At 31.9% G+C, this 26,516-nt stretch overlaps 2 protein-coding genes across 2 annotated transcripts in view; one reads left to right on the top strand and one right to left on the bottom strand.

The window, feature by feature from the left end:
* Positions 1-14,156, top strand: part of LOC134697616 (transient receptor potential cation channel subfamily A member 1-like) — a 57,005-nt gene extending 42,849 nt beyond the window's left edge. The window contains exons 8-26 of the mRNA XM_063559903.1: positions 124-312; positions 784-984; positions 1,816-1,979; positions 2,341-2,505; positions 2,917-3,031; positions 3,441-3,607; positions 4,078-4,159; positions 4,412-4,486; positions 5,857-5,952; positions 6,729-6,799; positions 9,082-9,253; positions 9,628-9,717; positions 10,314-10,483; positions 11,153-11,282; positions 11,970-12,164; positions 12,330-12,398; positions 12,660-12,770; positions 13,464-13,564; positions 13,830-14,156. Coding sequence (XP_063415973.1) covers positions 124-312; positions 784-984; positions 1,816-1,979; positions 2,341-2,505; positions 2,917-3,031; positions 3,441-3,607; positions 4,078-4,159; positions 4,412-4,486; positions 5,857-5,952; positions 6,729-6,799; positions 9,082-9,253; positions 9,628-9,717; positions 10,314-10,483; positions 11,153-11,282; positions 11,970-12,164; positions 12,330-12,398; positions 12,660-12,770; positions 13,464-13,564; positions 13,830-14,088 — 2,622 coding nt within the window. The 3' untranslated portion in view covers positions 14,089-14,156. The remainder of the gene's footprint in view (positions 1-123; positions 313-783; positions 985-1,815; positions 1,980-2,340; positions 2,506-2,916; positions 3,032-3,440; positions 3,608-4,077; positions 4,160-4,411; positions 4,487-5,856; positions 5,953-6,728; positions 6,800-9,081; positions 9,254-9,627; positions 9,718-10,313; positions 10,484-11,152; positions 11,283-11,969; positions 12,165-12,329; positions 12,399-12,659; positions 12,771-13,463; positions 13,565-13,829) is intronic.
* A 7,064-nt stretch (positions 14,157-21,220) lies between these two features.
* On the bottom strand, positions 21,221-26,131 carry LOC134697606 (uncharacterized). The gene is made up of 2 exons (XM_063559893.1): positions 25,388-26,131; positions 21,221-21,536 (listed from the first exon to the last, which is right to left on the bottom strand). Exons 1-2 carry the CDS (start codon positions 25,652-25,654, stop codon positions 21,240-21,242), a joined length of 564 nt encoding a protein of 187 aa, XP_063415963.1. The 5' UTR covers positions 25,655-26,131; the 3' UTR covers positions 21,221-21,239.
* Positions 26,132-26,516: the final 385 nt, after the last annotated feature.

Below are 26,516 nucleotides of genomic sequence, written 5' to 3'. Positions count from 1 at the left end.
AGTGAATATGAACAAAAATTATTTAGCTAAAATAACAAAAAATGTATATGAAAATTAACTTAGAAGAACGAATCTCACTATACTACCGAATTTATTTATTTGAATATAAACGTTTTATTTCAGGAAGACAAGTCAACACCGTTACATTTTGCCTGCGCTCAGGGAGGTTTGGAAATGATAAAAATTATGTATGAAATACAGGAGAGTAAATTCTTATCAGCCATGAATACCACTGACATACTGAACATGACACCTCTCCATCGGGCTGCTTTGTTTAATCACGTGGGTGTGGTTGAATACCTATTGGACAAGGTAATATTTTTGATATAATAATATGAGATAAAGGAACTTTATATAAATTTGAATGCAACGATTAGCTAGCTTTTTTTGTATAAATTCTATATGCGCGAAACATTAATTTACCTATTTTTAATCATACTGCTAGGAAAAGTAAAAAAATAAATAATACCGAACTCATAGGAAAATTCAAAACGGAAAGTCCGTAATCAAATGGTAAAATTAAAAGCTAAAACACATCAAACGAATGAATACCAACTGTTCTGTTTCGGACTTGGTACATGCATTTTCTTTTATAAAAAAAGAAGACATTTAAGTTCTTTTTGCCGATTCGATCGTTTCATCCTGGTCGTATCTTTAGTCCATAAACTATGGCCCTTGGTGCATTGTGTGCCATGGAACAATCATAACGAGTATGTTAATCAAGAAACAAGATTGTTACAGTACCAAATGTCTTATTAATATCTTATCATCTTTCTTTTTAAGGGAGCTGATATCAATGCCTTAGACGCTAATGATAGGACTCCATTGTTTGTTGCTGCCTCTAAAAGTGCTTGGAATACTGTGAACCTGCTGATTAAGAGAGGAGCTAACATATCATTGAAGGACGAGAAGAGTAGAAACTTCCTACACGTCATAATTAAAGGAGGAGGAAGTCTCAATATGTTTGAAGACGATGTGTTCAAAGTAAGTCAACATTTAAATATAAATTGTCGATATCATTTGTATTAAAAAACATTTGAAATATTTAAGCTGTGGCAATCATGGACTTAGATTCAATGAAAATTCTAGTTAAAAAAAATTATTAGTGAAATGCACGTAAAAAAATAAAGGCAACAGTAGTATACTGCTGTTCGAAAATAAATTAATTGAGAGAAAACAAATCCGGGTTACAACCTAAAATTAAGGGAAACACATCAACTTTAAGAGGAAAACAGCGGAACGACAGATACACTTAAGTGCAACTAAAAACCAAACGACAATGCAACACACACATTTTTTTTTAATTTTTTTCAACTTGTCTTTTGTCAAAATACATACATTTCTTCATAAAAATATAAACAACATGACATTCCAAGCTGTACCTAAACATTAGTCATAAAAGTAAAACCAATTTACACCTATTTGAATTAGAAATCCCTGTTAAATGTTAACCTTCTACTAAATCAAACTAGTAAAAGTAAAATCACAGGATGGAATCCCTATTTGTTTTATTGTGGCATTGGTATTACATTCAATATAATTAGTAAATTTAATATTCCATATCTCCGTAGTTAAAGATAAATTGACACAACTTTAAATACATTCACCTCGTCTAAAGAAACTTACATTTCATTTAAAACAATATTATATCTTCGTTACACGAAAGCTGTAACACATACACCATCACACAAATAAGTGATCTTATTGCTTGTGAATTATAGAATAAATGCCGGGAAATACATATTCTAGTTTTTAATACGTAATACTTTATTTGTTCTTACTTACAACAATTTCAATGTATTTGACTTATTTCAGAATGTGAAGAATCTCCTGAATGAGACTGATGACATTGGTTGTACGCCCCTTCATTATGCCACACGTGAGGGACAACTTAATGCTATTGATACCTTGATGAGCATGGGAGCACTGTTAAACCCAAAAAATAAAATGAAGCAATCACCTCTCCACTTTGCAGCAAGGTAAAAAATATCGAGTACTTCATTGTTATCTTGGTCTCAACTACCGAGTTGTTGGAAAATTACAATAATTTTAAGTGGTTTCAAGATGTAACCTTGTTTCATCAAGCGGATTTGATTTACAGTGATGGAATTTCATAATTCTAATGATTTTGACTTTCTTACCTGGCTTTGTCTGTTTTTATTCAACAAACTCTTCAAATATTGAATAAATTATAAATTCTTCAATTTAAGTATTTTTGCCTCGAGCATCAAAGACGAAACATTTATTGTCGAAATGCGCCTATGGTGCATACAGATTTGTACATTATATATATATCTCTTTTGTATTTGTGTTTTCTATCTGTATACGTCTGGTTTTCAGATATGGACGTTATAATACATGTAAACGTCTACTGAACAGTAAGGACGGACCAGGGATTATCAATGAGGTGGATGAAGACGGAAGTACAGCACTTCATCATGCCGCTAAAAATGGACATGTTAAAATCATCACATTACTGATGCAAAGAGGAGCCTATGTTACTAGGTATGTTAAGACGGATTAAATAAAATGAGTAGAACAAAAACTACTGATTTGTAAAGATTTCATGAAGCTTTTATAAGAAATTATGCATTACATTTACTATTGCTATTAATAGTCGCTTTGTCCTCGTTAAAAAAGCATCCAATGTTCATCGCTGTTCATAAAAGAAGGCGTACAATTGTGTTCTACTAACAGTTTTACAAAAAGTGGATGATGATATTTTAAAACCTGCCGGAAAAAATGTCTGTAACCATCAAACGTATAACGAAATGTATACATGATTTTTAAAGAACATAATACACTGCTATGTTCTGTAAATAAGTACCAACATATTAAATTATTAACTCTAAAACTTATTGTCGAGGAAAAAGAATAAACTTATAATCAAATAAAAATTATTTTTTCCTTTGATAGGGACCATGAAGGTAACACGCCTCTACACATGGCTGTCATACATGGACACACTAGAAGTATGAGATGTATTCTCAATGTCCATGGTAACCTACTGGATTCTCAAAACAATGATGGGGTAAGATGTATTTGTAATAATACGAAAAAAAACGAAATTCAGGATACTAACCAATGGGATCCTTTAAAAAAATAATCATCAACCCATAGACAAGGATGTGAAGAAATTCAGGTCACAGTACGACCTCAACAATGAGCAGAAGTTTTCTTGTTTTAGATTTGACAAACACTTATAAAAATATGAAAACTGGACAGCAAACATGGATTGTCGACATAACTTATTGTAGCAACATTTAAGGAGTGCCTGATTATGTAGTATGTACCCCTAGCTGTTACGATATTCCATGATTTGTTTTTCCTATTAGGATGTCTGAGAGAAAACTTACGAAGGGATGATTTCAACTTCACCATTTGGAACTCTTGGTTTTAAGTTGTGTATGAATATGTTGAATATATATTTTTTTTTATAGAATACAGCTTTACATGTAGCATGTCAAGTTGGACAAGTACCGGCAGTTACACTTCTAATGAGCGCTGACGCTAAGTTTTCGCTTAATGAAAATGGGGGAACATTTTTTGATCTGGCGATTGACAACAAACACACAGACGTTGCAACTGCTATAGTAAAACATCACAGGTAATTATATTTTGTTGAAACGTAGTTGAAATATAACTGTACGAAATATGGTTTATATAATTTTGAAGGATCTGGATGTATAAAAAGTTTGACATAGAACAACACTGAAGAGGAATAAATTGTCGAAATGCGAATCTTGTACATTGAAGTTGTTACGGTTTTATGTTATTTCAAAGATTTGTTTTCTCCAATACTAGCATATGTAATCTGTTAACAAATTTTTCATTATTTAAAGTAAAAATGCTTTGTTTTTCATATCAATGTTTGCATTGCTGTGAAAAAGCCAAATAACAATTAATTTTCATTTAACACCTACCCGTTATAAAAAAAATATATTTTAAAGTCACTGTGCAACCTACAAGGAGGACATATTAGACCTTGTTGATGAAAAAATTGTCTGTCTTTATTAAAACAGTGCTTTCATAGTATAAATTGTCTTATTTCTACATTTTTATTCCATCTATTAACAGGTGGATTGAAGTATTACGCACATCTTCAGACGCAGGTTGTGGTATGAGCCGTTTGATAGAACATTTGCCAGACGTCGGCATGGTATGTTTTCTGGAATATTACAACAGCAATATTAACATTTGAATGTTTTTCTTATAAAAATGTAGTTCTTTTAATTAACTATAAACTATAATGAGTTAACTATAAAAACAACGTTAACTTTGATTATCCTTTTATTAATTAAAAAGAAATTATCTTTGGAAGACACATTATGTGTAAAATACCATTAAAAATAACAGTACATTACATAAAAAAGGTTTGTTGAAAGGAAATACATAATGGGTTTTGCTTCAGGTTGTGTTGGACAACTGTCAAAAAGATTCAAAAAGAGAAGAGAAAACTGGAGGTTGTAAAGTAAAAAATTCATACGTAAGCATTAATTTATACTACAAATACTGGTACAATGATATACGAAAAATTTTGATAAAGTATAAATAATCATGAATGTTTATAAATTTGTTTTATGATATCATTTCTAACTTTCTATTCATAGGACTTCATATGTTTGTGATTTTAGTTATAAAAGTGTTTTTTAAAGCTTTATGTCTGTAACTCACCAGATGAAGGTCCATCAAGAGAATGCGTCGTGTACACTGAATATTGTTTGATTTTATCATGTCAGAACCACTGTCGTTTCTAACGTGAAATGCTGCTTCTTTTGTTTTGTCATCAAGTTTACAAAATAACCCAAAATTGTAGTGATTCGTTTTAACCAATGAAATATGCATCCATTGTGTTACTATTTGCCTACTTAACTCAGATACCAATTAACTATTTCTAAACGTCATTATGTAAAATTTTCAAATAAACCGAGGCTTTCACGAGCCCTAGTATTACTTACATATATTTTCCCACAACAAATTGAAAATTTAAATCAGTGGGAAAGAAAGTTGTTTTCAATATGGATTAAGTAGATAATATGGATATATGTGATATTTTCTGTATTCATAAATGGTTAAAACGTTTAGTGGGTCGATGCCACTGCTGGTGGACGTTTCGTCCCCGAAGGTATCACCAGCCCAGTAGTCAACACTTTGGTGTTGACATGAATATCAATAAAGTGGTCATTTTTATAAATTTCCTGTTTACTAAACTTTGATTTTTTTCGAAAAACTAAAAATATTCTTATCCCAGGCATAGATTACTTTAGCAGTATTTGGCACAACTTTTTGGAATTTTGGATCCTCAATGCTCTTCAACTTTGTACTTGTTTGGCTTGATAAATATTTTGACACGAGCGTCACTGATGAGTCTTATGTAGACGAAACGCGCGTCTGGCGTACGAAATTATAATCCTGGTATCTTTGATAACTATTTAAACCACTGGGTCGATGCCACTGCTGGTGCACGTTTCGTCCCCGAGGGTATCACCAGCCCAGTAGTCAAAACTTTGGTGTTGACATGAATATCAATAATGTGGTCATTTTTATAAATTTCCTGTTTACTAAACTTGAATTTTTCGAAAAACTAAGGATTTTCTTATCCCAGGCATAGATTACCTTAGCCGTATTTGGAACAACTGTTTGGAACTTTGGATCCTCAATGCTCTTCAACTTTGTACTTGTTTGGCTTGATAAATATTTTGACATGAGCGTCACTGATAAGTCTTATGTAGACGAAACGCGCGTCTGGCGTACGAAATTATAATCCTGGTATCTTTGATAACTATTAGTGATTTGGAAATAATGAGCAAAGTTTTTTAAATATCGTTGTTATGTGTTATTTTTTTGTGTTTTTAGATAGATTATGATTTCCAATTTCTGCAGTGTCCATACACTTATACCAAAGCAAAACAAATTCCAGGAGAAGAAGTTCTGCCAATGTATGCGTTAAATGTATGTATTTATTTTACTTCATGAAGACATTTAGACTATTTACCGGATTTGTAATCACATAAGCAACACGACGGGTGCCACATGTGGAGCAGGATCTGCTTACCCTTCCGGAGCACCTGAGACACCCCCTAGTTTTTGGTGGGGTTCGTGTTGTTTATTCTTAAGATTTCTATGTTGTGTCATGTGTACTATTGTTTTTCTGTTTGTCTTTTTCATTTTTAGCCATGGCGTTGTCAGTTTGTTTGAGATTTATGAGTTTGGCTGTCCCTTTGGTATCTTTCGTCCCTCTTTTAGGACTTGTGCTTTTAAATTTTCAGTACTTTTGATTGTAATTTTTATCAATTATCTTCTCATTCATTTGTTAGTATGTTTGAAGAGGCAACCATTTTCAAATCGGTTCCTTTATGAAGGATTTTTGTTTCTGTTTTTACCTGGTTAAAATAGGAATATAATATCACTACTGAAATATTTAAAAAAAAAAAAGGTTGTGTGTAAACGAATTTTTGCTCGTTTAAAAAACTGCTGTTATTATGTCTTTTGTTATCCATTCGTTGGATGTTTTTCAGTATTTGATTCTGTCATTTGACTTAGGAATTATCGTTTTGAATCTTCCTCGGATTTGTTATATTACGTGTATGTTATTGTTTCAGATGTTAGCTGTAAAACATCAACATGTATGTTTGGCGTTTTGCGTACTTAATATTGAATTCCTGGCGAGGAACATTAGCTTGAATGTTTCGAATATCTATATTTATATGTTTTCATTTAATTTACAGCTCATGGTGAAGTTTGGTAGAGTTGAGTTACTGTCTCATCCAGTTTGTAAAGCCTATCTCTCCATGAAATGGTATAACTTAGTTAAACATTTTATACAATACTATATAAAACCTCTAAACATTAGCCATCGATCTTTTAATCTTAAAAGTAACAATACTATACACAATACAAAAACATCAACTTTGTACTTCTTTAGCTTTAAACCTACTTTGATCTGAGCGTCACTGGTTAGTCTTATGTCGATTAAACGCGCGTTTGGCGGAATACATTATAAGCCTGGTATCTTTGATAGCTATTGCATATACGCATAATGTCCAAAAAAGGGGAAACATTTATGGAAGTATCTTTGAATATTTCGAATAACAGATATCCTTCATCAGTATGATAATGATGATGTATAATAAATCATATAAGTCTAGTCTTATTTATAAACCAAAAAATCTTTATATAGTGAAACAAATGTAAATATATTATCAACCATACAACTGCTGTAATTGTGATCAGTCAGCTTTTTCAACCAAACAAACGGGTTGTAATGCTATTAAAAGATGAATAATGTCAACAGTAGTATACCGGGCAGGAGGATTTGTTTTTGATCGGTTATTTATTTTTGTAAACTGAGAGGACAGATTATTCATTTTCTGCACTATTGAAGCAAGATTTTTCATTTTCATTAAAGCAAGGGACCGATTATTCATTTTCACAACTATATTTATGATATTCGAAAACATACATTTTTTTAAAAATATTTGTTAATTAATGAGTTATACATGTAACGTAAGGGTACCCAAATTGCACCTAGTACCCAAATTGCACCTATTTAGAAAAAATAGCAATGGTATTCTTACAAGATTTCCTAGAGACTAAACAATTTGTTTTTTTATGATTTGATACTATGCGCGTCTTTCAACATAGGTAAACATATTTAGATTTACACAAAACGTTCACAGTATTTATCAACAGATGGACTGTTTACTGAAAAAGCAAAATGTACGAAAACGTCACCGTGCGACGTCATCAAAACGTCATCTTTTTAAAATTAGCAAATACAATATGTTATGAGTATCCATTTCGAAAAATATGAAAAGTAAGCATGGACTAATATCCAATTGTTTAAAATATTAGAAGAAATTAAACAAAAGCTCGGTTATTAGACTTTTGACGATGTGAATTTAAGCATGGATGCAATTTGGGTACTCCTCATTACAGAATCATTGAAAGTTTGGAGGTTGATCCAAACCCATTTTTTTATGACTCAATATGGATTAAAAAATAAATTGGTGTACCTATACAATAAAGAAGGATAGGGCTACAAAATAAACACAGTATGGATATTTTTTTCTTGATCATAAAAAAACGTAGGTGAAAAAACTGTCAAAATAGGTGCAATTTGGGTACCGTCACGTTATAGCAAGTCATTATGTACCATTTAATCAGAAAAGATCATTATCCCCTGCAGAAATTTTAAGATTCAAGATTTCATTCATAACCACAGACACATACTTGTGTACAATAGGACAATATAAAAAACAAACATTTTAAGATAATACACAGTGAGACAGGACAAAAGAAACACAAATATAAATATATATAATATAGTTTGGTTTTACCTAGCCTCTTTTTAAAGTATTGTCAAACATATTTTGCCGAGCGGAGCGAGACCAAAAAATTTTTGAAGGGTTTTGGAACCGCTGAAGGCCCAAAAAGCTATAGACCTGCTGAGTTATTTATTTTCAAAACATTGCAAGTCAGGTTATTTATTTTCAAACTACCACAGAACAAACCATTTATTTTTGTGATTATCAAGGCTGAGTTATTTATTTTCAAAATCCTCCTAGCAAAATCAAAAAGATAAAGCTGAATCACTACGTAACAGAGATACAGAACAAATATATGGTAAAAAATCCATAATAGATAAACGCACAAACAAATGATATAACAACCAACATATTCCATCATCGACAAAAATAACAGAGTATCAAAACCAGTGACGCGCTTACGTAATTAACATGCAATCTCGAAAGTTATACAATAACTTTCACAATATTCGCCCTAACATATCTTACATGAAGTTTATATAAACAACAGACCACATTAGGATCTAGTTTCGACAACCTATGCAGTTAACATCAGTTTGAGTTTATGTTAGTTCCATAAGGTGAAAAAAAATTTTGTTTATAGGAAAGGTGAATTTAGTTTATGTTACCCCCAGGTAAACCTTTAAACTACAAATCATTTCTTAAGTTATAACTAACCTGTATAGAATATATTTTTATTAAAAGGTATTTCAAATATGATTTTAACCACATCTGGTCATTTGGAAGATACTAATTACAACTGTTATATTTTCAGGCTAGCCTATGGAGTTTGGCTGTATTCTATCAACTTTATTTTGTACATTATTTTCCTTGTAATGTTGACATATATGGTATCATTACCATGTGTTAACCACTTCTCACCAAATAGTACCAATACTACAAACTATACTTTAAGAAAAAACGATGATTCTTACATCTGTCACCAGGTAACTTATATTTATTGATACATGTTTACTGTTATAGGAATATCAATGGTCCAAACTGAATATGAAAAAAATGTACGATTTAAATTACTAGACAACTGATTTACAATTCAAGAAAACTTACTATCTCCCGGAAAACGGAACCGACGAAATATTGCACACAACCAAAAAGATATAAGTGAACACTTCATCTTAGGTTTTTTTCTGTTGACATGCGTTTTTTGTTGTTGTTGTCTCATATTCCATATTTTAACTGGTATTACATGTTTACATTGATTTTTATATACCAATTCGTTTGATCGTTCCTTATTGTATTATAACAGTTTAGATAGTGGCTACATAGATTTACTTTGAAATATTTTATTTGCATTTTTCAGACAGGCATGGGTTTAGAGATGAGTAAATGGGTAGTTCTTCTTTTCACAGTTCTCAATATTCTGAAAGAGATATTTCAAATGGTTCAACAGGTATTTATTATTATAAATATTATGCTAAGTCAAATATATATAACTTTATAATGGCGTTCATGTATCTAACATAAACCTAATATGTATCTTTTGGCATCTATTTGAATGTATATTAAAGTTGTAAAACACGTAATCATATACGACTGATCAGTGGCGGCACTCGAATCAAACCATTTAAAAAATCAAAGCAAATACAAAATTGAAGAGCATTGGAAATCTAACATTCTTTATTATCTACAATACTACCCGACTTCTATAAATATGAATCCTTTAACATTAGTTCTGAAACTTAACATTGAGGTGTTTCTAGATCTATGCGTAAACAAATCTTAACCATATACGACTGATCAGTGGCGGCGCTCGAATCAAACCTTTTAGAAAATCAAAGCAAATACAGAATTGAAGAGCACTGGAAACCCAACATCCTTTATCATCAACAATACTATACGATTTCTATATAAATTAATCATTTGAAGTTCTAAGGTTTTAAAGTGTGTTTAAAGATCTACCAGTTTGTTTGACTATACAATTTTCTTCATCTCTATATTACTTTGTACAAAATTTTTGACCAACTCCTTATTTGTGTCTGTTTTCAGAGAGTCAAATATTTCACTGATCTGAATAACTTATTGGAATGGGTGCTGTATGTTTCATCTGCGTTGTTTGTGACACCTGTTTTGTTTGGCTACAGTGATCATCTGAACACAGAAGCCGGGGCGATAGCTATATTTTTGGCATGGTTCAATTGTCTTCTTTTTCTCCAGAGGTAAGTAAAATTCTACATACTTGTTATTTATTTACAAGCCACTCAAACATTATACTGTTTCCTTCGACGTGAATATAAGCAGCTATAAATTCCTAAGAGACCTCAACAATGAGAAAACCCTATAAACAAATTTCATCCTTAAAACACTGACATGGAAAAAGTGAAAATACGATATTTAAAGACAATACTTATCACTACTTTCTGTATGTTATATGTATTAGGTTTTGTCAATGATGCTTAAAATGTTCAAAATCCTCAAGTATTGAACGTTGCAGAGCATTTACAAAAACAGGTCTAACAAATGTAGTTAATCTAACAAAAAATGTGGACTTAATTAAAATGTTATTGAGATCTTGATCCTTTTTCTGATTTGTATCTTAATATTTATCTGTTCGGATGTACTTAAGTACTTTTTGAACATCTGTATACCATCGTTACCCCCAAGTTACTGTTGACACAATTACAACTGTTAATCTAACATCCACTAATCGTGATAAAGGATAGAAGTTTTTGTTATCAATTACTGGAAAAGGGAACCTCCAAATCCAAAGGGATGGACCAGGTGCAGGGATAACCCCAGATTACACGTAAGAGAACACTTAAGATCAGGGGGTCTAACGCGACATATTCTGTATATGATCAGACTCAATGTTTTTTTATATTTAACAGATTTGATGTATTTGGGATCTATGTGATCATGTTTCTAGAGATACTACGAACCTTACTACAAGCATTGTGTGTTTTCTCGTTACTGTTCGTAGCCTTTGGACTTTCATTCTTCCTTTTACTGAGGCATGAGGTATGTTTAGCACATAAACGTTTTGTATTGTCCCCTTTGTGTATTCTTTTTTTTTTTTTTTATCTATTTAGCTCTACTTTAGTAGAACCAAACAATCCAGAAGCAACAAGATGTTTTCGTCATTTTAAATAGTTTAAATTTAGGCGACAGCACTAAACCCTTATTTAAATCTCGTTAATCGATTCAGAAGAGAAAAATAGTTAGCAAAGGTACCAGGATTATAATTTAGTACGCCAGACGCGCGTTTCGTCTTCATACGACTCATTAGTGACGCTCATATCAAAATATGTATAAAGCCAAACAAGTACAAAGTTGAAGAGCATTGAAAAAGTAATGCAGCAAACAAAAAGTTAGAATATTGCTCGAACTCCCAATATCTTATTTCTGTCGAAATTCATTAATATTCGCGTTTTTTTATGAAAAAATCAGTAGTAATAGAGAACCATTTGATTTATTTTAGTTTTGTTTTAGAAACAAGTAGCTATTTTTGTATAATTCAGATACCCTGCTACAGATAAACTTTACTGTTCAATACTTCCAGATTGTGCAGCTCATCAATCGGAATATAATGATAAAAAAGACAGGACAAAATCTTTCACCAACTTTTTTATTCTAGTGTATAAGTCGTTTATCTAAGATCACTATGTATATCTAGTTTTGTTTTAATATTTTATGTATACTTTGTAGATTTCTGAAGCTTATTCCACTCCTGGACTATCTATCCTGAGATCTGCGATGATGATGCTAGAACTTGACTATATGGTGTCGTTTAATGAACCCTATACTGACAGTGATGACCGGACATTGCCATACAAAGCACCGACAATGATACTACTCATCGTATTTGTACTGATCATGCCTATCTTACTGATGAACTTATTGGTAAGTCAATGTTTGTGCATTCTTAACCTGGTACTTTAGTCAAGTAGATTGATATAGATTTAAGTTGGATGGCAGGGTCAATTAAACCAAAATCATGTTTTACTGCTTTGAATTAACATTGATGTTTAAACAATTTAAAAATAAAATATAACATTTTCATTTCAGATCGGTTTAGCTGTAGGAGATATCGAAGCAGTTCAAAAAGATGCTACGTTGAAACGACTTGCAATGCAGGTAATAAAGCAAAACAACACTTACAATAAAGACACACATCGTGTTATTGTTTTTTGTAAATAAAATATTAAATTGGTCAGGGCATTGATCTGATCATGGATATCTATTTACACATATCAACATCTAATGATGTTTGACAAGTACATAAAAAGAAACAATAAACACCACTGAATAACTATTCTATTTGACCAACTACAAGTCTATTACTGTTTGTGATTGATTTAAAAGTTTAAAACTTATATTTTTTATTTCCGTTCAAAGGTTGAGCTTCATACTGACTTCGAGAGAAGATTACCTCAGAAACTATTGGAGCGAGTGGACAAAGTGAACATTAGAGTGTATCCCAGCTGCAGGACGAGCATGATATCGAGCGTAAGCATTAAAATACTTCTTCTTACCAAATAACTTATCGGATTTTTTTTTAATTGTTCGTCTTTGACGTGGAAAGCTTTTTTATTGTGTCTTTTTTTATTTTGTTCGCACCAAGAGTTATCTAGCTTTAATAGAGAATTTACCGCCGACTCTTAATGATAGATCATCTTTGATTTATTTTATTGTAGAATAGTATATGTTTTACATGCTTCAAACAATGAACTCAGAGGGTAAGGTTTTTATCGTTACAGCAATGAACTAGGATAATAAAAACATTTAATGTTACTTTTTTGTGTTTTTATTTTAAACCTTCCCATCCTGTTAAGTACAATTTAAGAATATGCTTACGCCGACTAAGAATGGGGTATTTTTTATGGTTAGTAAAGAGATATCCGCTTATCTGCTATCATATATTACACAATCGCCTGTAATGAACAGACCAGTGTCATTAGCGAAGCAGGAATTTTCTTAAAATCTAGATTGCTACCGAATTGTTTTTGCAGTTTTGGCTTCCTCAATCTAAATGTGGAGTATTTGTTATATAAAGGCAACAGTGGTATTTCACTGCTATGATTTGTTGTCTTTTCGTCTTTTCGTCCTCTTGTCATGATATTGTCTTTTTCTATTGTACTATCAAACCTGTATATAATGGTTATATTTAGGTTTATACATTTCATAATGGTTTCATTTTAGCTTTGGTCTAAGATGACCTGGCAAAATGCATACGACGACCCATCAAGACTACCGAAAGAAAATGCCGAGCTGGCTTTGGAACTCACGAAACAAAAAGCTAAGTAAGTTTACAGTTTAATTTGAATATTACCGGTAAAATCTGAAACTTGTTTTGGCTCTTACTCCATATGTGGTATGTCCGAAATAGGACTTAGAGCAGTTGATTTAATTTCTGTGCAGGGGTAGATAATCTTAATTTGGTCCTTTCTCATCCTAGACGAATTCCAGTTTGAGTTTTAAACAAAAACATACACATCTTGAATATGATATTTCATTCTAAATGATCATACCTCATATATATAATTTCATGATGTATATATATTACAGAATTAAACAGTTGACAAGTTTTGTTGAGAAGAACCACGATTTACTCCGTTTGATAGTTCAAAAGATGGAAATAAAGACAGAAGAAGATGATATGGACGAAGGAGAAGTCATGACTAAAGATGAACTCCAGTGTAAAGCCGCTTGTAAGAAAAACAAATGGAAATCTACAAACCTTAAGAAAAATGTTAAACAAAGTATGGTTGTATCTAAATGGAAGCAGATATCTACAGAGAAAAGAGACAATAATACAAATTGTTAAAGCTGTTGTAATGTTTATAGGTTTAATCTAATATCAAATGAATCATAAAATGTACTAATGTTGTTATACCCCCGCGTTATAAAAGGGGGGTATACTGTTTTACCTCTGTCTGTCAGTCCGTCAGTCCGTCCCATGAAACTTTCGTCACATTTTTCTCAGGAACTACACATTCATCCTTTCTGTAATTTGGTATCAACATTTATATATGTCAGCCATACCGTGTGATGCGTTTTCAGATTCATCACTTGACAACTTCCTGTTTACCGAACACTTGTATGATTTTACACATGATAGCCAAGTTGAAAATTTTCGTCACATTTTTCTCAGGAACTACATTACAAGGATTTCTGAAATTTGGTTTCAGGATTTATATAGGTCAGCTATACCATGTGATGCGTTTTCAGATTCATCACTTGACAACTTCCTGTTTACCGAAGACTTGTATGATTTTACACATGATAGCCAAGTTGAAAATTTTCGTCACATTTTTCTCAGGAACTACAATACAAGGATTTCTGAAATTTGGTTTCAGGATTTATATAAGTCAGCTTTACCGTGTGATGCGTTTTCAGATTCATCACTCGACAACTTCCTATTTACCGAACACTTGTTTTCGTCACATTTTTCTCAGGAACTACAATACAAGGATTTTTGAAATTTAGTTTCAGAATTTATATAAGTCAGCTATACCGTGTGATGCGTTTTCAGATTCATCACTTGACAACTTCCTGTTTACCGAACACTTGTATGATTTTACACATGATAGCCAAGTTGAAAATTTTCGTCACATTTTTCTCAGGAACTACAATACAAGGATTTCTGAAATTTGGTTTCAGGATTTATATAAGTCAGCTATACCGTGTGATGCGTTTTCAGATTCATCACTCGACAACTTCCTATTTACCGAACACTTGCATATTTTTTACACTATTAATATTATACACTTGCGGCGGGGGTATCATCAGTGAGCAGTAGCTCGCAGTTTTACTTGTTTTACCTACATTTGGAGTGACTTAAACACACTTTAGTATATTGTAAAGTGCTTTCGAACAATGAAATTGTAGGATTTTATGTGCTTTATTATGAAGATTTAAAAAAAAAAGGGTTCTTCAGTAGTAAGGAATTATCTTATTGTTTACGTTAAGTCAAAGTGCATAGATTTTCTATCAATGAACTAAAACTCGCCAAACCTCATCATCAGTTTGACAGGGTTTGCGATTCAACTCAAGTCTTACGTATAAGTCTTAATTTGTCTAAACAAATAAACAAAATCACAGTACGCTCGTCTCATTCATCTGTATAGTCCCAACATTAAAAACAATAGATTGAAGATACCATAAACAACAAAAAATACTTGATTGTCTAACATTCTTATCTATCATCTGTATCTTCCGAACATTAAAAGCAATAGATTGAACATACCAAAAAAAATAAAAAAAATACTTTGTCTGTATAGTCCCAACATTTAAAAAAAACCAATAGAATACCATAGATGTACCATGTTATTGGGATGGTTTAGCACCAGTTAATATGTTTAACTCTACCATATTCTAAATCTGCCTGTCCCAAATTAGGAGCAGGTAATTCAATAGGTTGTCGTTTGTTGCTGTATATCATATTTGTTTTTCGTTTATTGTTTTGTACATAAAATTACACTGTATAGGTAATCTCAATTGAATTGTTTAACATTTGTCCGGACCTTTTTGATGTCGTACAGTTACCTATAGTCTCTGATTGAGAGTGTCATTGACAATCACATCATATCTTCTTATTTTATATATAGTTTCATCATTACATTTTTTAGTTTTTTAAAACGTTTTATTAACATGTTCGTTATTGCTTCATGTAGCTTAGTGTGATTAAAGTCTTGTTCTTTTACGAAACATTCCTTTATGCTATTTTATAACCTTGATACGATTCTTTGTTAAACCTAGTTCTAAGACATGATGAATAATGCGCTTTAAAGCGATATATTTTATAATATAGTGTTGGTTTGTGTCACAATGGTTTACCCTTTGTAAGCTTATAGTTCGTCTAAAAGATATTTATACCTTCAAACATCTAAAGGTTTCAAAAATTTCATCTATAAAATCTGTTCCAATGTAAAACATAAATGATGTGTGCCTTGCTTCATGATGTAGCTTATATACGTCACCTTGTGAAAAAATGCACGATTAGATGTTTCGTTTCAGCACCCTGAATGATAAATATAATATAAGAAAAACTCATTTATTAAATAGAGCTTACCTTCTTTAAAACTTGGCCAAAATTATGTTTCTTCTCTCATTATTGTTAAACAAAATGTTTTTAAGAATGTGTATAGACATTTTTAATTTATATGTGCCTTCTTTGTACTTGTTAACTTATCAAGTCATTTTTCACAAGATTTATTTAAACATATTTTACTACAATTCATATGAAATGCTTTCTGACGTCTCACTGATGTATGTGATATTTTAGATTGTTATGTTTCCTTGTTGTAATAAATCTCTGTTTGTTGTTATTATTACGTTATATCTCTAAGCCCGATTCACACATTTATTAAGAAACATTAATGCTGTCTTTTCATAACTACAATTGTACACAAAACTAAAAGTTTCACTCCAAAATTAGCATATACTCAATGACAGATTGCATGACACATGTTGTGAAGAACTTTATTGGTCCGCTCAAATACATTTTTTCCCCATTAGTTCAAGGATTGATTACTATGTTGATCGCATCTGTCTCGTTAAACCTAAAAAAAATATCAGTACACTGCAGATAGTTAATCTGCTTCTTGTTTGTCTGCTTGGAACAAAAAGTTAGAATTTACGTCAAAACAGACAATTTCAATTCTCTGTTTTTGAGTTTTCCTAATCAGTATGCGATACAAATGTATCATGCACAGAAACTTTTGTGCCTGCATACGGGGTATATATCTCCCAATTGATACGATATTCCCGTGCTTGCATTTCCTATCATGATTTTCTTGATAGAGGGTTACTGCTCACAAGGAAGTTTTTAAACCAAGAGTTCCAAATGGTGAAGTTGAAATCATCCCTTCGTAAATTTTACGGACGCCATCACGAGTTGGTTGACCGTTATGGAATAACCGTTTCACAAATGATATCGGATATGTTCCTTACGTCGTAACTACAATCCCCTTCCTTTCATGAATTTGACCTACCGAATTAGACTATTTACCGGATTTGTAATCACATAAGCAACACGACGGTGTCGCATGTGGAGCAGGATCTGCTTACCCTTCCGGAGCACATGAGATCACCCCTAGTTTTTGGTGGGGTTCGTGTTGTTTATTCTTTGGTTTTCTATGTTGTGTCATGTGTGCTATTGTTTTTCTGTTTGTCTTTTTCATTTTTAGCCATGGCGTTGTCAGTTTGTTTTAGATTTACGAGTTTGACTGTCCCTTTGGTATCTTTCGTCCCTCTTTTGTATATGGTTAAAATTGCTCTACTATGTAAGGTTACATGCCAGAACCGCTTGTCTATGGTTAACATTGCCAATCTATGCGCAGTACCTTTATCTAGCATTCAAGGAGCTCTTCTATATGGTAAAAATTGCAAATCTATGCGCAGTAGCTCTATTTAGCATTCCAGGAGCTCTTGTATATGGTTAACATTGCCAATCTATGCGCAGTACCTTTAATTAGCATTCCAGGAGCTCTTGTATATGGTTACCATTGCCAATCTATGCGCAGTATCTTTATTTAGCATTCGAGGAGCTCTTGTATATGGTTAACATTGCCAATCTAGGCGCAGTACCTTTATTTAGCATTCCAGGAGCTTTTGTATATGGTTACATTGCCAATATATGCGCAGTACCTTTATTTGGCATTCGAGGAGCTCTTGTATATGGTTAACATTGCCAATCTATGCGCAGTACCTTTATTTAGCATTCCAGGAGCTCTGGTATATGGTTAACATTGCCAATCGATGCGCAGTACCTTTATTTAGCATTCCAGGAGCTCTTGTATATGGTTAACATTGCCAATCTAGGCGCAGTACCTTTATTTAGCATTCCATGAGCTCTTGTTTATGGTTAAAATTGCCAATCTATGACCTTTATTTAGCATTCCAGGAGCTCTTGTATATGGTTACATTGCCAATCTATGCGCAGTACCTTTATTTAGCATTCGAGGAGCTCTTGTATATGGTTAACATTGCCAATCTATGCGCAGTACCTTTATTTAGCATTCCAGGAGCTCTTGTATATGGTTAACATTGCCAATCTATGCGCAGTACCTTTATTTAGCATTCCAGGAGCTCTTGTGTATGGTTAACATTGCCAATCTATGCGCAGTACCTTTGTTTAGCATTGCAGGAGCTCTTGTATATGGTTAACATTGCCAATCTATGCGCAGTACCTTTATTTAGCATTCCAGGAGCTCTTGTTTATGGTTAAAATTGCATACATTTACATGCCAGTTACACCTGTCTATTGTGAGCATTGATAATATACAACGTTGAAAAGCTAAATAAAGAACAGTGTTTGTTTTATCAAACATGTACATACCTATCGCCTTTTTGATAAGGTAGCCACCAATCAACTCCAAACGGGGGTGGAGTGGCTGGGGTAATGTTTTTTCTTAGTCAGAAAAAAATATTTAGTTTTTTCGACGCGTTCAATCAGATTATTTTTTTTCAAAAGGAGTAGGTTCGGTAAGACCCCTTTTTGGCCCCAAAATATAGCAGTTTTACAAAATTGTGATAATGTAATCGTTAAGCTATTTATTGGAAAGCAGAATGGTTCTGCTACATAAATATGGGCTGTTTTTGACTATATAATGCACATATATCGGGTACTAGCATCATAAAGTCATGCTAAATTACTGAAATCTTCACAATTTTAGCATTTTAGTAAAATTTTAGAAGGTTTCTGTTTAAAATGAAATTGGCCACATTTGTGTTCATTCGTAATATTGAAATGTAAGTTGTATTTGATGATTATACATAAAATATATAAAGGTTGAGGATGAACAAGGATGCGGCCACTTTCATTTTTGACAAAAACCATCTGAAAAGTGACGATTTTTGGCAAATTTGATTGATTTGCCATATTTAAGTTTGAATCGGAGCGTTATTAATGACTTAATAAGTTGAAATCTTTCACAAATACTAATTGCATCAATTGAAATAGACACTTAAGGTCAAGTTACAGTAAATGGGCTATGTCTTCGATATCAGTAAAATTTGGCATACAGCTCTGGCTCGATGAACTGCAACTGAAAATCGAAATAATAATGCATTTATCTCAATTATCATTTGAAATATTACTGATTGAATTCTTACAAAATGGGTGAACATCTGTATAGAAAGCACATAAAATCGGCGAAAACAAAGGTAAAAATAATAGATATTAATAAACTAATGTAAACAAAAGGATGAGGTCAAATCACAATTATACCACGGAACTTTACATTGTTACTTTATTACATATGACGTGGCTATGTAATTATTCATCCCGTCTTTGTGTAATTGTGCTATGGTTATTCTTGAATTTCATATTTTGCTCATGTGCTTTGTCTATGTGCATTTTTATGTTTCTTTGTTACATATTTGACTGTCATGCAAGTAAGAGGGTAAGGTTAAGCTTTCTATAAAACCAAGTTAAATCCACAATTTTCTACACAAAAAGTGCCTATACTAAGTCAGATATTGATAGTTGTTATCCAATCGTTCAATGCATTTGAGCTTTTAATTTTGACATTTGATTACGGATTTTCCGTTTTGAATTTTCTTAGGAGTTCTGTATTTTTGTTAACTTGAAATTTTCAGTCCTTGCTATATTGCATATAATTGGCTTTATTGGAAATCAACAGTCTTTTTTGAATGACAGAAACGATCGCATTTTTATAGTTACCCAGCAGACATTGCTTTCATGTTCTTGAAATAAGCGTGTAAAGTGTACACACGAAAGACTGGAACAGTGTGACGTACTTGGTAGCGTGTAAAGTGTACACACGAAAGACGGGAACAGTGTGACGTACTTGGTATCGTGTAAAGTGTATACACGAAAGACTGGAACAGTGTGACGTACTTGGTATGTGGCACTGCTACCTATTCAGTTCAAATAAATGTTGATGTAGGGTGGTGTTTAAATTGATTTAGATTGGATGTGAATGTTTTTTGCAATCTAATGGTTTAACTATACTGACTTTATATTAAGGAAATGATTACGGCAATCATTTTTTTTTGGTAGCACATCTAACCCTATGGTCCAAGTGAGCTTTTATCATCACTTGTCGTACGACGTCGTTCGTTCACTTTTACAAAAATCTTCTCCACTGACACTCCAGGGTCATACATTTTAGTTAACCAAACTTGGTTGACGTGGCACAAAATAAAAAACGAATTAAATGCAAGCTTTATCTTTTATCCTAAAAACCGCTCTGAATAGAAAAATCTGACCGAGTAGAATTTTGGAAATGTGAAAGTCGACCATTTACAACAAAAGTGTCATACGACTCCTTTTATGAGTCATTACCATTTTTAATGCAGACATTGACTAGAAAAGACCAATTTTGCTGCAATCGTTAGAAGAGTATGTATAGGAGTTACTGCCCTTAAATTACGATTATGTTACCTTTTTTGTGTTTTGGGCAAGAAGCCAAACATATACAGAAAAAAAAACAAACTTTGTCATGTATACTGTTCTAGTGTGTTTGTAGTGTGACTTTTTTCAAGATGCACATAGACCGATATATGTAAGCGACACAACTACTAAGTTAAGTCGCATGTGACGTTCAAACTGTTTTATTGCTATGAAACTGTCCTCATATTTTAAATGTGTTTTTATTATTTACTGCGACAGTTTTATTAACGAGAATTACCACCAAGGGCTTCGAGTGGCCTCCCTTGTATATGTCTTGTTAATAATTCAATGTTTAAGATTGGAATGCAAATAAATACTTAAGTTACTTTTGATAAAAAGAACCTTCAAAAATTAAATAAAGCACGATACTGGACGTTTTCACGCACGGAGTCGAACTTGAAGTAAATATTCTACCAATAAGTACAAAATGTACAAATGAAATTTCACTGGTATTATGTTCTTTACAGACCTGATTATAAATGATTATAAAAACAGATCTGTTATCAAGTGCAAAAAAAATTAACAAAACAGGAAGAAATAATTGATAAAAGACAGCATCAGATATATTCATTACTTCTCCATTTGATATGAGTAATATTTGACCGTCTTGGTGTAAGTAATGATGAAGTCCGAGCACGGAATTCAGTTCCTTCTACCTCTAAGTGTCCATTAAGTCCGTGTCTTAGTGGCGGTGAATGTCTGTAGGACTCGTCCAGTGAATAGTTACTACCACTTAAACTACTAATGTCAGAGTTAGAACTTTGAAATTCGTACATACATCTTAATTGCACAATTGTTGAGCGAAGGTCTATAAATTGTTTCATGAGGGACCGGTCTTGTTCCTTCATCTGAAGCTGAAAAATAAAAAAAAAGAAGCATTAATTTTCAATTATTTTTTTTCGTCTGAAGCTGGAGTCTTAACAGAGAGAAAAAAACATAAGTGGTCGGTCTTGATCCTTTATCTGATTCTCTGCTGACGGACAAAATGACGAAATATTACAAATTGAGGCAAATATTGATTCTAACATATTTAATTGTTTTTCAATAGAAAATCAATGTACTTGTGTATTGCTTTCAAATAAAATATAAAAGAACACTAGGAGTTTTTAATGGAGCTAATAAGTCAGTACTTGAAGTAACGTCTTAACATATATTTTAACTTACTTTTAATAGTTTTTAAGAGTACTTCAACTATTACAATAACAAAAACTGAATGTATGACCTTTTTATTTTGTCTGGCGATTTATTGAATTAAAAAAAAGTCCATTAATGCTGATGTCAAGTCTTAGATCGTGTGAAATTCGACATGATATGCTAACTTTATTGTTCTTCAAGTTAAATACAGAATAAAAACACCTCGTTTCGTTTTACGTAACCTATTCTTACAGACGAATATTTACATCAATATTTTAACATTTAACACTTTGCATCGTAAATTTATTATATGATACGGATATCAATGCAAAATAAATACTTAAAATAACTTTCACAAAGTCAACACGCCATTTTAATATTAAATACTTCATATCATATTTCCATTTCTGACTGAATAATATAACTCTTCTTCTAATGTCATTATAAAAAGATGAACCGAGACAAACTTGAGAATTCTGAATAAAATCAGATCAGCTCATATGTCTTTATACAGAATATAGATAATAACATCATTCAGCAATACACTGTTTTGGTGAAATACACATGCATGAAGTATGAAATCCCAGACACAATACAAAGGCGCAATCAAAAGCATCAAAACCGAGCCTATTTATGAGTTTCATACATTTACATTTATAGGTTGTTGTATTGATAACTTTTAGTTGTATGGGTTGTTTCGTTTATTTCTATCCGTGAAATCCAATGAACGTACGTAGACTTTGTAAAAAGTAAAAAATACAGATAAAAAGTCACAATCTATTCAATTCGTTGGGGGAAAAAAACAAAAAAAACAAACATAACGCTTTACCATGTTTACTGATAATAATATTTAGAAATTACTGAATATGCATGTCAAGTAATTCCTACAAAATTGGTGACGGGTTTATTTCCGATTTGAACGTAAATTACAGTTTCACCAATTAAACTTTCAGTATAACGTTTTTTATTAAACCAAATATATAATATACAAATTGTTATTGTATTTGTTTGACATTATACTTAGTAAGATTTTATATTTGGCCCTGAGGTTAACAGTGTTGTACGAAGAACGACTTGTTATTAGAGCGGAATAATTTGATCAATCTGATCGGGGACATTGGTTTGTTTTTGTTTACAGTTAATTATTTGTACATTATATCTTTGGGTACGATCTTTTATTATCAAAGAAAATAACACTAGGCTGTTTTATGATCTTATCTGTGTCAACCTGTCCCTTATAACACCGTTTCTCAATGGATTTACTTTTTCATAACTTACTATCGTAATCAAATATTTAAGGAAGATTTAGATTTAGATGGATTTAGACTTTTCAATGGGTCTGTCTAAATTATTTTGATTTATGTCCATAATGTCTAGAAATTTATTTAGGGGTTAAAAGGACAACTTAATTGTATATCAAACTGGAAATAAAAATGTTACTTTAAAGTTTTGAAGTATTATAATAGCTAGCCGTGGCTTTACTTTTACTTAAAATGTTATAATTTACTATTCTATAAATAATGTGACGCTATGGTAGTGATTCTCAATTTTACGCAGAATGTTTAGTTTTATAAATAGAGACATTCAATTTGTTTGTATAAAATGTAATACAATGCATTTGTAATTATTCGTTCGCGGTAGAGAATTCGTATGTTTAAAACGTCTAGAGTTGTTTGATATCGTGGTGGTCTGACTAATTCCAAGTTCGATTTAATCACTCGTCTTATAAAAAATATTTTTTTATATAATTTACTAATATGTGTATTCATATTAATGAATCATAGTTTATAATGAAGGAACATGACAAATATGAAATACATTACATCTATAAGGGTTACATTCCGATAATGACGGATTTCAAACACGTCCAATTAATATCAATCATAATGATGGATTTCTTATTGATTACCATTAACTAATCAATATACATTAACTTCAAAATGTTTGGTAATAACAAAATGTATTGCCCCGGTCTCTTAGTTGCTATTACAGAAAATATGTTAATTAAAATAATTTATGATCATCTGTACAAAAAGAAACATCAATATATATAAAGAATTGTGATAAGATTGTCATATGATGATGATTTTGTTATCTATAATTATACAACTAATGCTTTCCTGTAATGAATTTTATTTAGCTGTATGATTCTGTACCCTTCGCTAGTCCGGTGATGGAAAAGGGGATTGTTGCGGTCCAAGAAAACCTAGTATAATTTACACAGCCTAATGTACCTGTCCTAAGTCAGGATTTTGACAGACAGTATACATGCATTAATAGTTAGTTCATGAAACGATTACTATTATAGTCTTTCTTTTACGTGTTAATTCCATTCTTACAATATTCTAACGAATATATATATCACTAGATCTGGGGTTGCTTGCCCGTGTTTGGTATACTTTTATCCCTTTTCAGTACTTCAAGCTAGTCACATGTTTGTTAAGGTCTGCTATTATAGCTATTAGTAATTACTTTGGCCGCGAGCATCGCTGGAGAGACTTTTTATGTCAAAGTGAGCATACGGTGCAGTAAAATTGGTTCATTTAATTTAATTTTAAAAATATTTCTTTTCTATAGGCGCTCTAAGTATACATTTATACCTGCTAGGTTATTACAAAGTTAACACTGAGCGTTACAGGCGTGTAATCAAGAAATCATATCATACTGAAAAAAGGTTTGATTTGCTTCATGGACCGTATAACTGTATCTTATTCACACCGCCCTTATTATATGTAGAAAGGAAACAAATTACTCTCTGTATGGTGTTATTAAAATGAATAGAAATATTTAACCCTATCTTTGAAAGTACTTGTTAACTTAAAAGTCTTATATACAAGTTTTGTAGAGTTTGGTATTTACAGACATTATGTAGCATAGACTAGTAACCGTCCGTTGTGGAATGTTTTGTGCTCGAGTTTTTGTCGTTGGGTTACTGTCATACTTTACATCGTTATATTGTTTAAACAGATTTTATTAGAATTTGTATAAAGAAGAGTGAAAATATTATTCAGAACAATAAACATTATATATCAATCTGAAAGTCAACTATTTCCTTTCATCACAAAATCTTCGAACTGTCCAGCCATTCATACCAGTAGTACGGATAGTTGTACCAAGGTACGACCGATGAATAAAGCACAAAGCTTGCATTGTAGCCAACGAATCTCTTTAAACGTATGCGATGTAATGTGCAGCATCGATGTATTAAACTGAGTCCTATAACATATCATTGTTGAGGAAATTTGATCCCAGTGCAGTTACATAGGTGGCATTTTTCAATAGTTTTTTCAGTGTAGCTGAGTACACACAATGATGTGTATTCAGTGAAAGTATTTGTCAATGAAAAAGTTTTATTAATACCTGTTTTAATACTGATAAAGATATCTATAAAACATTTGAAAGAAGGAATATATGCAGTTCTAAAACAAAATTGCATCGAATTTGATAAAAAGTACTGGTAATTAAATTATCTGTCGTAGAATAGCAATCTAACAACTCAACAAATTATCTCATTTTCTATTCAAAATACTTGAAGATATACATGTATTGATAATCCTGAAAATTTACTTACAATTTCCTGTTTAATCCATTTCAAAGCGGTACTTAAATCTTTCTCCCTCGAAACCAAATCGTTTCCAAAATGTCCATTTGTGATCTCGCTATTCTCGCTCGATTTTCTAAGTTTGTTTGCATATCTGTCTGGGAGACAGACTAAATCGTTGTGTTTGACAACATTGGATATAGGTTCCACAGTAGGTTGACGTAAACATTGAGGGATTTGTATAGTATCATATTCTTCCTCCTCCGCAGTGACACTGATTTCTATATCACATTTCATTTTTTAAGACTGTCCATACCAGTAACACACTTCAAACCTCGGCTATTTATATTCTTATTAAATATAAACAATATTCCAAAATATTTCTAATTAATTTTTCTTGACAACATTTTTGATAATTTCACACAAAAGAAGACGAATATAACAAATGTGTAAGTCCCTTATTATCTGCATTTAAATCTTCACTTTCATCAACTGACAGTTTTAAATCCCTTCTAATAAATGACATTTAGTATTTATCCACGAAGTAGTTCCTTGACGTGCGAAAAAGACCCATTGATTAAAAAGACTTAATAATTTGAACCGATCATCTTCTATACCTTTTATTCGTGTGTTCATTCATGTGTAACGCCTTTTGACACAAAGAATGAAGTAACTATTATGATTACATCAAATACTATTAAAATGTACACAAATAAGATGTTTTGTTACTGAAATGGACACAATCTTTGCTACCTTGTGTCAAGTTATGTCAACATTGTATTTTTAGTTTTACTAAGTAATTTGTAATTGTCCAATATTTACTTTCTACGTAAAGTGACATAACTTATGACAAGTGATTACACTGTGTATCTCACCTGGCGAACGTAGCTACCTACAGCCAATAGATGCATGGACACTTGGTTATTTGTAAACATCAAAGACATACGGACAATTAAGATCTTAGCTCACAAATTAAATGTTGTTGTTTTTTTATTGGAAAGTTTAATTTAAAACTTAAAAACACTTTTAATTTATTTATTTTTAAATTTAGGTAACACAAGTCGCTACTTTATAGGATACAATTAAAATAGCATTCCCTTTTCCATGGGCACTTTATGTTATATGGATATTTATGCTTTCAGTAATATTTTTTTTTTTT

Source organism: Mytilus trossulus, chromosome 1, assembly GCF_036588685.1.
Source record: "Mytilus trossulus isolate FHL-02 chromosome 1, PNRI_Mtr1.1.1.hap1, whole genome shotgun sequence".
NCBI classification, from domain to species: domain Eukaryota; kingdom Metazoa; phylum Mollusca; class Bivalvia; order Mytilida; family Mytilidae; genus Mytilus; species Mytilus trossulus.
Note: the sequence above shows the minus strand (reverse complement) of the source record. Positions and strands in the feature narration are given on the sequence as shown.

Excerpts from the sequence above, each read along its gene's own strand:
- LOC134697606 (XM_063559893.1), bottom strand. The coding sequence starts at position 25,654 with ATGAAATGTGATATAGAAATCAGTGTCACTGCGGAGGAGGAAGAATAT. Across the intron at positions 21,537-25,387 it reads AATGGATTAAACAGGAAATT|CTTCAGATGAAGGAACAAGA; the intron begins GTAAGTAAATTT and ends TTTATTTTTCAG.